This window comes from Hemibagrus wyckioides, linkage group LG02 (genome assembly GCF_019097595.1).
Source record: "Hemibagrus wyckioides isolate EC202008001 linkage group LG02, SWU_Hwy_1.0, whole genome shotgun sequence".
NCBI lineage: Eukaryota > Metazoa > Chordata > Actinopteri > Siluriformes > Bagridae > Hemibagrus > Hemibagrus wyckioides.
The window spans coordinates 13,199,640-13,210,608 of NC_080711.1; the positions used below are offsets into that span (position 1 = coordinate 13,199,640).

Genomic DNA, 10,969 nt, shown 5'->3' on the forward strand with positions numbered 1-10,969 from the left:
ATTAAAGAGCTTAAATATCCACCCCTTAATCTGTCAGTCAGTGTGTTTACGTCAGGCGAAGCTTACTGTGCGGGTTTACAGATTTGCTTGAGGGATGCAAACAGTCACATGTCTTACTGTGTGATCTTTAACTTGCACATCTATCAATAGGTTTAAGATGGAGATGCACAGTTCTCACAGACACTGACACAAAACTAAGGTAAAGCTGAGGTCCAAAAAATACAGTAGTTAGCTATTAAAATGCACTTCTTATGAGCATTTTTTTAACACCTTATTTATGTTCATTAGCAAGTCAACACTGCTGCAAGCTCTGAAGTCTTCACTCACCCATCCTCGGGAAGGAAATTGTTTAAACCATCATTCTTGTGTCTTTTCTTACTATTAAAAAAAAATCACTTTCAAGAGTGGTAACCTATCAGTCTGAGATCACAAGTTTGGAACTGCCCTGTCTGGGTGAGAGGGATAGCATGTTCTCTCCCTTGTCAATCACAGTGACCCAAGCCAATGGCTGGAATCCAAGAGCAGTATCTGACACATCAACAAGAGCACAAGGAAGAAGTCATTCAGAGGACAAGCCTGGAATTGGATCAGTTTGTAACTCCTTACATATTTGGGAACATTTTGGATGTGAATCTTCTGCAAATCATCTTACGCAATAGGAAGTGACAGGAGTATGTGCTGTAGCTGTACAGTGAGAACATTTGAAGTAAAGGTTTAGAAAACAAATGATAAATTTATTTCAGTTTAATGTGATGCTTAGAACAGATATTTTGCTGCTCTTTCTATTGAGACAATCCATTTTAGGCAACTCGATCACACTTCCAATCCAACATGTGCATTACGCAAATCATACAGCCTTGTGATTCCCCAAAACACATTATTAGTGAGAGATGTTGACGGTGATTATTAATTCCATGGCCCTTTACAAATCTTGTGGAATAGAGCAGATAAACCCAGGGCTATAGGGTGGCTCATGACTGTTGGTGGTACTGACAGACGAGGGAATCTGCGGGTGTCCTATATGAGGGAAGAAGGATGGGATGTAAGGGATAGCAGCCAGCACTAAGGGACTTGTCTGAGGGCTGTCCTCTGTAGGCAGTGGAATCACGACGTCATCCTGGTCCCACACGTGGAAGGCATTGGTTTGAGAGAGAGACAGTGCAACAGGGTTAGGGTTGGGGCTTCTTTCGTTATTTTCTTTCTCCAGGTCATCCTCATTTGGGCCAAGTGCACAGTCTAGAAAAAAAAAGCAGACTTGTGTGGATGCTAAGCTGTGCTTGGAACATTCATCAATACTCAGTGCTATTAATACAGCCAGAGGGTTTCAGAGTCTCAGGGTAATATGTGAACCTAATCAAATCCCAATCTTAAATATATCTGAACAAATTACTTTCATTTGCAGTCACTTATACTTTTAAAAATCATATTTGTAATATAGGCATAACTTTACACTTCACTTTATATTTCACACATTAAAAGTTTCACATGATTTATTTATTTATTTGTTTTTACATGTGGTTTATACACAATTATATATGGTTTTTTGGCATCTGATATATTTTTCATGTTTGTTACATATGAATTTAATACATGATTTGTTTTTCACGTTTTACGCATTGTCCTTTTGTTTTCATGATTTTTTTTACCCATAATTATTTTATTTTAGAATGCGATTTTACACGAACTTGTAACATATTGTGAAAAATGCAGCATGCTATTATTTCATTTGCAGGACATATGGATTTTCAGTTGAAAATTGCATATGCATATTATGTGCAACTATGTAATATATAGGTTTTATTTATTCATCATGGATTGTTCTATAGCTTTTGACGTGAAGGAACAGTTTGTAATAATGCTTGCCACCCCAAATGACCTCAAAACACCACTGAGCGATCTATTAGGTTCGTGTAATTGATGCAGATCAATTAATCATACCTTGTTTACGTTTATTTATTATTATTATTTTTTATAACCAGATTTCTTGAGTATTAGGAACAAGATACCAGATATGTACCAGATATTCTGCCAAAAGCGACCTTGTTATGTAGCTGATCAGTTTTGATCTCTCCTGTGCTCCAGCCCTCTCTTTGCCATGTCATGTCTAAAAACCTGCAAATTTATCCAACACTTCCTTACCTACTACATCACTGGCCAGGTCTTTGATCAGATGTCCCACTATGGCATAAGCCACTGCGACCACCACCAGAGCAGCCATTAACAAATAGAGCACAGCTTTGGGAAGAGGAATCAAGTCCCTGGTTGTTGCCTTGTACTCCTCATATAAAGCATCCTCCGCAGGAAAGGAGTACTGATAGGCATGTCCACTCTCATCCGTGATGTTGAAACTGGTCATGTTCAGGGTCATGATCAGTGTTTCCGTATTGTCCCACGAAAGCTGTTTGATTATTTCCAAGAGCTTCGTTTCCTTCTTCATTAATTCACCCCTTGCAGCATGAGTCCAATATTCTATAAACAAGATATTTACAGATATTCTCTTAGAACAACAACAACAACAAAAAAAAAACTACTTCAATACAGAATAAATAAATTCATTCAGGGATCCTGCTGAACTTGTGTTTATTTGATAGATAGATAGATAGATAGATAGATAGATAGATAGATAGATAGATAGATAGATAGATAGATAGATAGATAGATAGAATATCAATAATCAAACATACCTGTAATGTAATGACCATGACGTCCATCCTCATTTTTTATTTTTTTTTAATAAAAATAGTTTAAAGCGCGTGGGTCAGTCTTTTAGTTGCTCAGGAGCGCGTGTCTCTGCTGTTGGAGGCGTCTGCTGTTGTCCTCTGGTGCGGATCTTGCGTGCGCTCAGAGCGCCTCCCTACTGCGCATGTGCAATGGGCACTGGGGAAGCACGCGCGTTCCTCAGTAACGTCCTAAGACTAATTAGACTGTGGATTCCACGAGAGGCGTCTCCATGAACTGACGCTTCTCTTCACCTAGGCATCTGTTTACTCAGATAATCCGTCTAAAAGTGGTACTTGGTAAAGCTAATCATGACCCATTTTGAAGACGTGACGCAAATGGTGTGTGAGCTACATGATTACCACTACTTTTATTTCAACTTGGACAAAATGTGCAAATGTTTCCTTAAAACCTTTCGTGCACGTGAGTCTGACCGAAGTGTACCTTTCATGCAGACTGCACTAGATTACTGCCTTTATTTAAAAAAAAAAAAGAAAGAAAAGAAAAGAAAAAGAAAAAAAAGAAGCAATACCTTTATCACATTCATAATTTAGGATTTTTAATTTGCTCATGTTTTTGGCAGCATTTATCATCCTGTCTATAAGTGTAACCCGAGCACTATGTCTCTTGTACCACACTATGTCTCTTGTACAAGAAACCACTATTAGTTATTTGAGAACAGCAAATGTTTTGCATGAAAAATGTTTGATCGATTTACTTACAAAAATAAATGATCTCTTCCAGACCACACTACTGGACTGATTGATTTCTCCTGTATTGCTGTAGATCAGGTCACTGCAAAATCCCCTGGAGATAATATTATTGGAGTGATAGGTCAAGCAGGCTGGAACTGGATGTAGAACCCTGTTGAATTTATTTCTGGGTAAGGAGAGTAAATAAGAAAGTGGATTTTAATGGTTGACTTTGTCATGTACACTGGCACAAGACTTTACCAGTAAGTTACAAGGCAACACACACGCACATACACACCAATTAACTAATCCATATCATTTTGGGAGATGAAGAAAATCATAGAGGTCTGAAGAAACCACAGGTACCTGGTGCTTAGAACTGAACCTCTGATCTATAGATCTGTGAAGCACCAACACTACATGCAGTATTGCATCTCTCACAGATCTGGAATGTTCTGGATCATCATTCTCTCTACCCTGACTTCTAACATCTGGAACTTGCTAAACATGAAATATTTAGACATCTATCACATTCAGCTCAGTGTGAAGCCTTCCTGTGAGTGTGTCTTTCACCCTCTTAGACACCTTCCTCTATGTGTTCATTAGAGATTTTTTTTTGTTAGTAACTTTGTTTCCTGGCTCCATTATCCTGTTCTTTTAACCCTCTCGCATAAATGTGCTTGTGACGTCTGTCCTCAAATGGTTTGGTTTAATCTTTATTATGGAAAAATAATTACATATTCTTGGATCTAGGTATTAATTTATCAGCACAAAATTTACATGAGAAAAAAAAAACAAATATTGAAAACAAATATATTATGCTTTCTTATAACGGTATAGTGGTATGTATGGCTTTATACATTGAGTTGAGAATTGCCCACTTTGAATAAAAGGCTAGATAACAGTCAGATTTAAATGATGGGAATCTCAGGTTTTGTCTAATCAGACATCTCTTCTGTGTCACTTTATCCATACGGAGTCCTGCTCTCCTCTATTCCTGCACCTCTTGTTGCTTTCTATTTTAGGTTTTGCATTCCAGTGAAATTTGGTATCTAGCTTGACTTTGACTGTCACTCATATTTCTGCCATCCAGGCTTTTCACCTGTTTGTTGCAAGCAGTATAATTTATGTTAAGTGTCTCATTAATTAGGTTTATGACTTAAAATATTTTGCCTTCGGCTGCTTTCATGATGGCCTGATTAACCACCATTACAATGTGAATTTGAGTTGAATAAATAATTATGTTTGGCTAAAGTTGAGTGATCATCTTCATTAGACAACTATGAGACTACAAGGAATAAAAAAACCTTGAAGTTCCACTTTTACTTTGAAAGTTCCTCGCATGGCCCTTCCTCATCTCTAATCTTTTGCATGGTTCTGCAGTTTGCAACAGCAGGGAGGATTATCCATGTTTTGCTCAATCACTCTTTCATTGTTATTAGTGCTGGGCATTAACATGAACACAGCAGCACAGAGCTTTGTCCATTTAGGGATTACTGCTCACTGTATTCCACAAATGCACATCAGGGCCAGTGGTTCTTTTAATAAGGGGAAGTCTCTTCCTCTGGAAATTTTAAATTCCTAGTTAAATATCTTAATGTAATTATATAACAGCACTATGCTTAGGAGCATCACTGTTCAAAAACCCTGTTTGAATGCAGCTAGCCTGTTAGCTATAAAACTCACTCAGGTCAGTCAGGTCACTTTAATACAAAAGGAAGGAGGATGGCAAAAAAATAGTTTATGTATGCTACACTATATTGCCAAAGGTTTTGGGACACCCCTTCAAATCATTGAATTCAGGGGATGTTTTTCAGGGTTTGGGCTTGGCCTCTTAGTTCCAGTACTTCAGCATACCAAGATATTTTGGACAATTTAATGCTCTCAACTTTGGGGATGGCCCCTTCCTGTTCCAACATGACTGTGCACCAGTGCACAAAGACATGGATTAAAGACTGCAAGCCAGGCCAAAACTGGGACGCCTGCCTTTACATGCACATGAATATAATATGGAGTTGTTCCACCCTTTGCAGCTATAGCAGCTTCAACTCTTCTGGGAAGGCTTTCCACAAGGTTTAGGAGTGTGTTTATGGGAATTTTTGACCATTCCACTAAAAGCGCATTTGTGAGGTCAGACACTGATGTTGGACGAGAAGGCCTGGCTCTCAGTCTCCACTCTAATTCATCCCGAATGTTTTCTATCTGGTTGAGGTCAGGACTCTGTGCAGGCCAGTCAAATTCTTTCATACCAAACTCACTCATCCATGTCTTTATGGACCTTTTTTTGTGAATGGGTGCTCAGTCATGTTGGAACAGGAAGGGGTCATCCCCAAACTGTTCCCACAAAGCTGGGAAAATGAAATTGTCCAAAATGTCTTGGTATGCTGAAGCATTAAGAGTTCCTTTCACTGGAACTAAGGGGCCAAGTCCAACCCCTGAAAAACATCACCTGATTTCAATGACTTGGAGGGGTGTCCCAAAACTTTTGGCAAATGACCTAACATAAATTTGTTGTCCTCCTTAGTAGGTGCTACATCTTTTACTCACTGGTGTGTTCAGTTTTGTTGGGAGGCAGTAATCTTGAGGCTCTAATGCTAAAAACTCAGTTTCGGGTTACATGTCCATTACAAACTTTTGAATGGTCAAACACTTATACCTGTGGTTTTATTTCATGTAGAATTTTAACAGCCAGTGTAATTATAGGACACATTCACCAGCTGTTAGGTTCCATCCTTATTACTTGAATAAACTGATTAATATGATATACCATTAATAGTTACACTGGCAAATATTAGCTGTCAAAGATGGTGAACATATCTGGCCTTTTTATAACTGGTCACTATATGTAAGGACAGAAAACAAAGTTAATGTTTTGTGAGTGAGTCTGTGATAAATGAGTTTTAGTTTAGTTTAGTTTAGTTTAGGTTTACTTAGTAGTCAGCAGCACTGAAATGCGTGAATACTTAACGAATGAAAGATTGTTGTACGAGTGAATCGTTTAGCTAGTGATTCACTACAGTATTCAAACAAAAAGATTCGGTTCCTCACGGGCGGTAAATTCAGTATAGGAATTGTGCGCGCGTGTGTCGATTCTGCGTGGCTGTGACAAATGTCTATTTAACTTTGTAAACGTATTTAAACTACAAGTACAAGCAATATATCGTGGAGGTTGGATCATTTTGGTATATAATTTATTGGAAAATATTCTCGTGATGCTGATTTACGATTTCTAGTTAATAGCGATTAAATTCAGCTGAATTACAACGTTACGTTTTTTGTCCAGTTCGTTAATTGTAGCTAACTGTTAGCATGTGCAGGTCTTTATCCTGAAGTTTAAGAAAACTCATCTAGAACATTCCGAATAGCTCTATATTAAAACTTACGCTACTGTTTGCTGCCTTGGTTGTATGAGAGGCCACAGTGTTTACATTAAATAGCTGGGTTAGCCTTCATTTGGTAAATTTAACCAAGCATGTTATTGGGTTAACTGAGCTGTGTATTGTAGTAACTACACTATATTGCCAAAAGTTTTGGGACACCCCTCCAAATCATTCAGTTCAAGGTTTGGGCTTGGCCCCTTAGTTTCAGTGAAAGGAACTCTTAATGCTTCAGCATACTAAGACATTCTGGACAATTTCATGCTCCCAACATTGTGGGAACAGTTTGGGGATGACCCCTTCCTGTTCCAACATGACTGCACACCAGTGACCAAAGCAACGTCCATAAAGACATGGATGAGTGAGTTAGAGGAACTTGACTAGCCTGTACCTCAACCAGATAGAACACCTTTGGAATGAATTAGAGCGGAGACTGTGAGACAGGCCTTCTCGTCTAACATCAGTGCCTGACCTCACAAATGTGCTTTTGGAGGAATGGTCAAAAATTCCCATGATCACACTTCTATACCTTGTGGTAAGCCTTCCCAGAAGAGTTGAAGCTGTTATAGCTGCAAAGGGTGGGCCAGCTCCATATTACATTCATGTGCATGTAAACGTCATGCCGTCAAGACATCCCAGTCAACGTCAAGACATCCCAATTTTGGCCTGGCTCGCAGTTTCCACTAAGCTAAGGGGCCAAGCCCAACCCCTGAAAAACAACCCCTGAATTCAATGATTTGGATGGGTGTCCCAAAATATTTGGCAATATAGTGTATCTCCTGATACTTTTTGTTTTCTTCTGTGTCTAACAGGCCATGGCTCAGCATTTCCTTGGACATCCTGGTTCTGCTCCATTTCATTCAACACCGAAAGCCAGTCATAACTGTGTGTCAGCAAAGGTAGAGATTGAACATATATTAAATATGTATTATTATAAATGTTTCCCAAAGTCAAATGAACAAGCTCCATTATTCTTGTTTATGGTCTTCTAGGGAGAGAGGTCGTCAAGAGAGAGTCTCGGGCATAGTTTCGACCATGACTCAACTGGAGAAACAATCCCTTTTGTAACCCTGGATGATAGCCATGAGCAGCAAAGGTGAATGTGCTGAAATAAGAGTAATGCAGTGCTCTGGATGGGGACAGGGATATATTTATTTTTCAGTCCATGTTGGAAAAATGTCTATAAAGCTATGAGACAGAGAAATGTTTAAATGTTGTCTTTGCTGGTGGGTTGTATCCTATACAGATTATCACACTGTTGTAGCCTTTATCTCATTTCTACTCAGTCCCCAAATGCTTGCAGATTGTTTTGGAACATGATTCAGGAATATTCAGGAAGTTTCACAGAATATATGTGAATTGGTGGGCAGTGCATTTCCAAATAGAACATTCTTACTATAAAATAATATGAACATAAAATAATCTTATAGCTAATTATACAATGGTGTTGCTGATTAGGATTGGTCAGAAGGTGTTGATTAATTTTCCAAAACAGCAGTTTTGACAATATTGATGGCTGCCATATTGTTTCTAAAGTAACAGCTAATGCACTGGGACCTGTGTGGCAGAAATTTAATCTAAGGCTAATAAAAGTGTTGTTTAAAAGAAAAGGAAGACAAGATGGAAAATGGAGATATTATTTTCCTATAACGACTCTTTTTTCCCCTTATGTAATCATTTTATCTTTCTAACTAGCTTCTCTTAAATGAATTCAGTTTATGCCTATAATTCATTTATTTTTTACTACATTTTTTGTGAAGATTGGTGGCTTTTCTTTCTCTCTTTTTCTCTATTTTTAACATTTTTAAAGTGAGGATTCAGGCATCAGTGGCTCACACAGAGGTACACCAGTAAAGGAGATGGATGATGGCATTGTCTTCACCACTAGTAATGCCAGAATAGATGAAATTGGGAAGAAAGCACAAGACCTTATAGAGAAGATCAACCAGAACCGTACAATGGACCAGAAACTCATGAACAGCTTTGAGGAGAAGCTAATGAATAAGGTACTGGCTGTTATATAGAATAGTGTGTGAAATAACACTCTGAATAGCATCTACATGTTCAGTGCTTAGGATAGAAATATTTTTGCTTGCACCAGGGGAGTATGACTTGCTGACTTGCCTTGATTCATTTGAATTGATTGATTTTTACCAAAGTTGTGTTGGAAAAATATATATGTTTCAAATACATGTCCCTCTAGGTAGGAAGGTATAGTGGATGGAAATGTATTTGCTCAAGAGGCTTCTGTGTTCCTTTGCAGTCACCTTTTGGGAAAGCTTCAGTGCATGCTCTATTTGGACTGGTTGGCCCATAAAGATTTAGTGAAACTGAGAAAGCAGATGATTTAAAGTCAGAAGTAGCAAATCAATAGCTATTAAACACAATACAAGGCAAGTGCTGTGTCATGTCACTGGATCCTCTTTTGTCATGCTTTGGCAAATATTCTAGAGAACAACAAAAACATAATCAGAACAACCCAGAGTAACAAAGAAAGTGCTGGAATTTAGGATTGGAAAGAGAATGTAGAACGACAGAAACATTCACACACTGGACAATTTAGAGACAATTTGGAAACTGGAGTACCTGGAAGCGAAGCGAACCCCCAACCCCGGAGGTTCGAGGCAAACCACTAATGATTTTGAATTTCATGAACTTTAGTCACTGAATTGCATTCTTGTATCACTGCTTTTTGTAAAAGCATGTACTAAATTATCAAGCACACAACCAACCCCTATCCAAGAGTCTAATACACAAGTAAAAGCTGCTCAGAACTCCAGCCCAAGTTCTCCACAGTTTTGACAGTTCCATACTCATTCTTCATGTCATTCAGGGTGTAGTCTATATGTCTAGCCAAATAGGACTCATTTCTGTTTCTGTCTCTGATACCTGTAGTGTGTGTTTTTGTGTGATGGTGTAGGTTAGTGAGGTGTGCCAGCAGATGAAGGAGCAGATGTTTGAATATTATGAGAAACACAGCCGAGGGATAGAGACGAAGCTTGCTGAGCTCACAGAAGTGTTAGAGCGCAGCAGTCAGCTCGGCACGGAGCTCCAGGAGGCCAGCCAGACACTGGCAGCCATTAACAAGGTTCTGCAGCAAACCCCGGGCCAGTAGATACACAGCACACACATCACATAGTGCACTAAAACACTTCCATAGCTCCAGATGTGGGATAGCCAAAACAAAGTCATTTCATTTGTTGATATAATAGAAATAAGCGAAACCAGAAGAACTTCTCAACATTCAATGTGTGCTACTGTTGAAAGAGGAAGGAAGATTAACAGTCTTCTTTATAGCACTGTCTGAAACTAAACATTTGTTTCAGACAGTGCTATAAAGATGATTTTAGATGTAGAAGACTGTAGAAGTCACATCTTATGTATTGAAATGTAACGTTTATTAAAAGTTATATGTATTAACACCATAAACTGTTTGATTACTTTTGTAGCACAAAATGCATTGCATAAAAAAAATCATGCAATATATTTTGAGAGCTTCAGTTAAATTTCACATCAAACATCAGAGTGGGGGAAACTCTGATCTCATTGACCGTCTGTGGCATGGTTGTTGGTGGCAGATGGCTAGTTTGTGTATTTGAGTGTGGTGAGTCTGTGTGCAAAGTAAGCTCAGATTTCTGTTCTTGGCAGACGAGCGTAGAAGCCAGTGTGGTCTAAAGCTATAGCTCATCTGCCTTAAGGTTAAGGGTTTTGTGCATCCTGAGATGCTTTTCTGCTCATCGTTGTAAAGAGACTGTCTGACCATTCTCCTCTGACCTCTCTTATCAACATGGCATTTCTGCATTATCTCTAGAGACTGTTGTGTAAGAATCCCAGATCCGTTGCTCTTTACAAAGTGAACAGTGCATGCATCATAGCCATATGTGCTTGTACATACTGTTCCAGATTTATTCCCCCATTAGATTTTGGAGTGAGGCTGTGAGGATTTGTGTTCAATCAGCGACAAGAGCATTAGTGAGGTCAGTCAGGTGAGGGGGTCTGGGGCACATTAGACATTCCGGTTCATCCCGAAGGTGTTCAGCGTGGTTGAAGTCAGGACTCCATGCAGAACACTTGATTTCTTCCATATCAACCTTGGCAAAGCATGTCTGCATGAAGCTAAGTTTGTGCATAGGGGTGCTGTCATGCCTTTAGCTCAAGGGAAGGTAAAATGTAATTTTTCTA

At 38.8% G+C, this 10,969-nt stretch overlaps 2 protein-coding genes across 2 annotated transcripts; one reads left to right on the forward strand and one right to left on the reverse strand.

The window, feature by feature from the left end:
• Positions 1-178: 178 nt before the first annotated feature.
• Positions 179-3,098, reverse strand: LOC131343340 (uncharacterized). Its single transcript, XM_058374946.1, has 3 exons — positions 2,685-3,098; positions 2,140-2,469; positions 179-1,236 (listed from the first exon to the last, which is right to left on the reverse strand). The coding sequence occupies exons 2-3, from the start codon at positions 2,435-2,437 to the stop codon at positions 923-925; spliced, it is 612 nt and encodes a 203-aa protein (XP_058230929.1). The 5' UTR covers positions 2,438-2,469; positions 2,685-3,098; the 3' UTR covers positions 179-922.
• Positions 3,099-6,514: 3,416 nt separating this feature from the next.
• On the forward strand, positions 6,515-10,119 carry syce2 (synaptonemal complex central element protein 2). Its single transcript, XM_058374799.1, has 5 exons — positions 6,515-6,592; positions 7,600-7,686; positions 7,780-7,883; positions 8,598-8,793; positions 9,708-10,119. The coding sequence occupies exons 2-5, from the start codon at positions 7,603-7,605 to the stop codon at positions 9,900-9,902; spliced, it is 579 nt and encodes a 192-aa protein (XP_058230782.1). The 5' UTR covers positions 6,515-6,592; positions 7,600-7,602; the 3' UTR covers positions 9,903-10,119.
• The last annotated feature ends 850 nt before the right edge of the window (positions 10,120-10,969 follow it).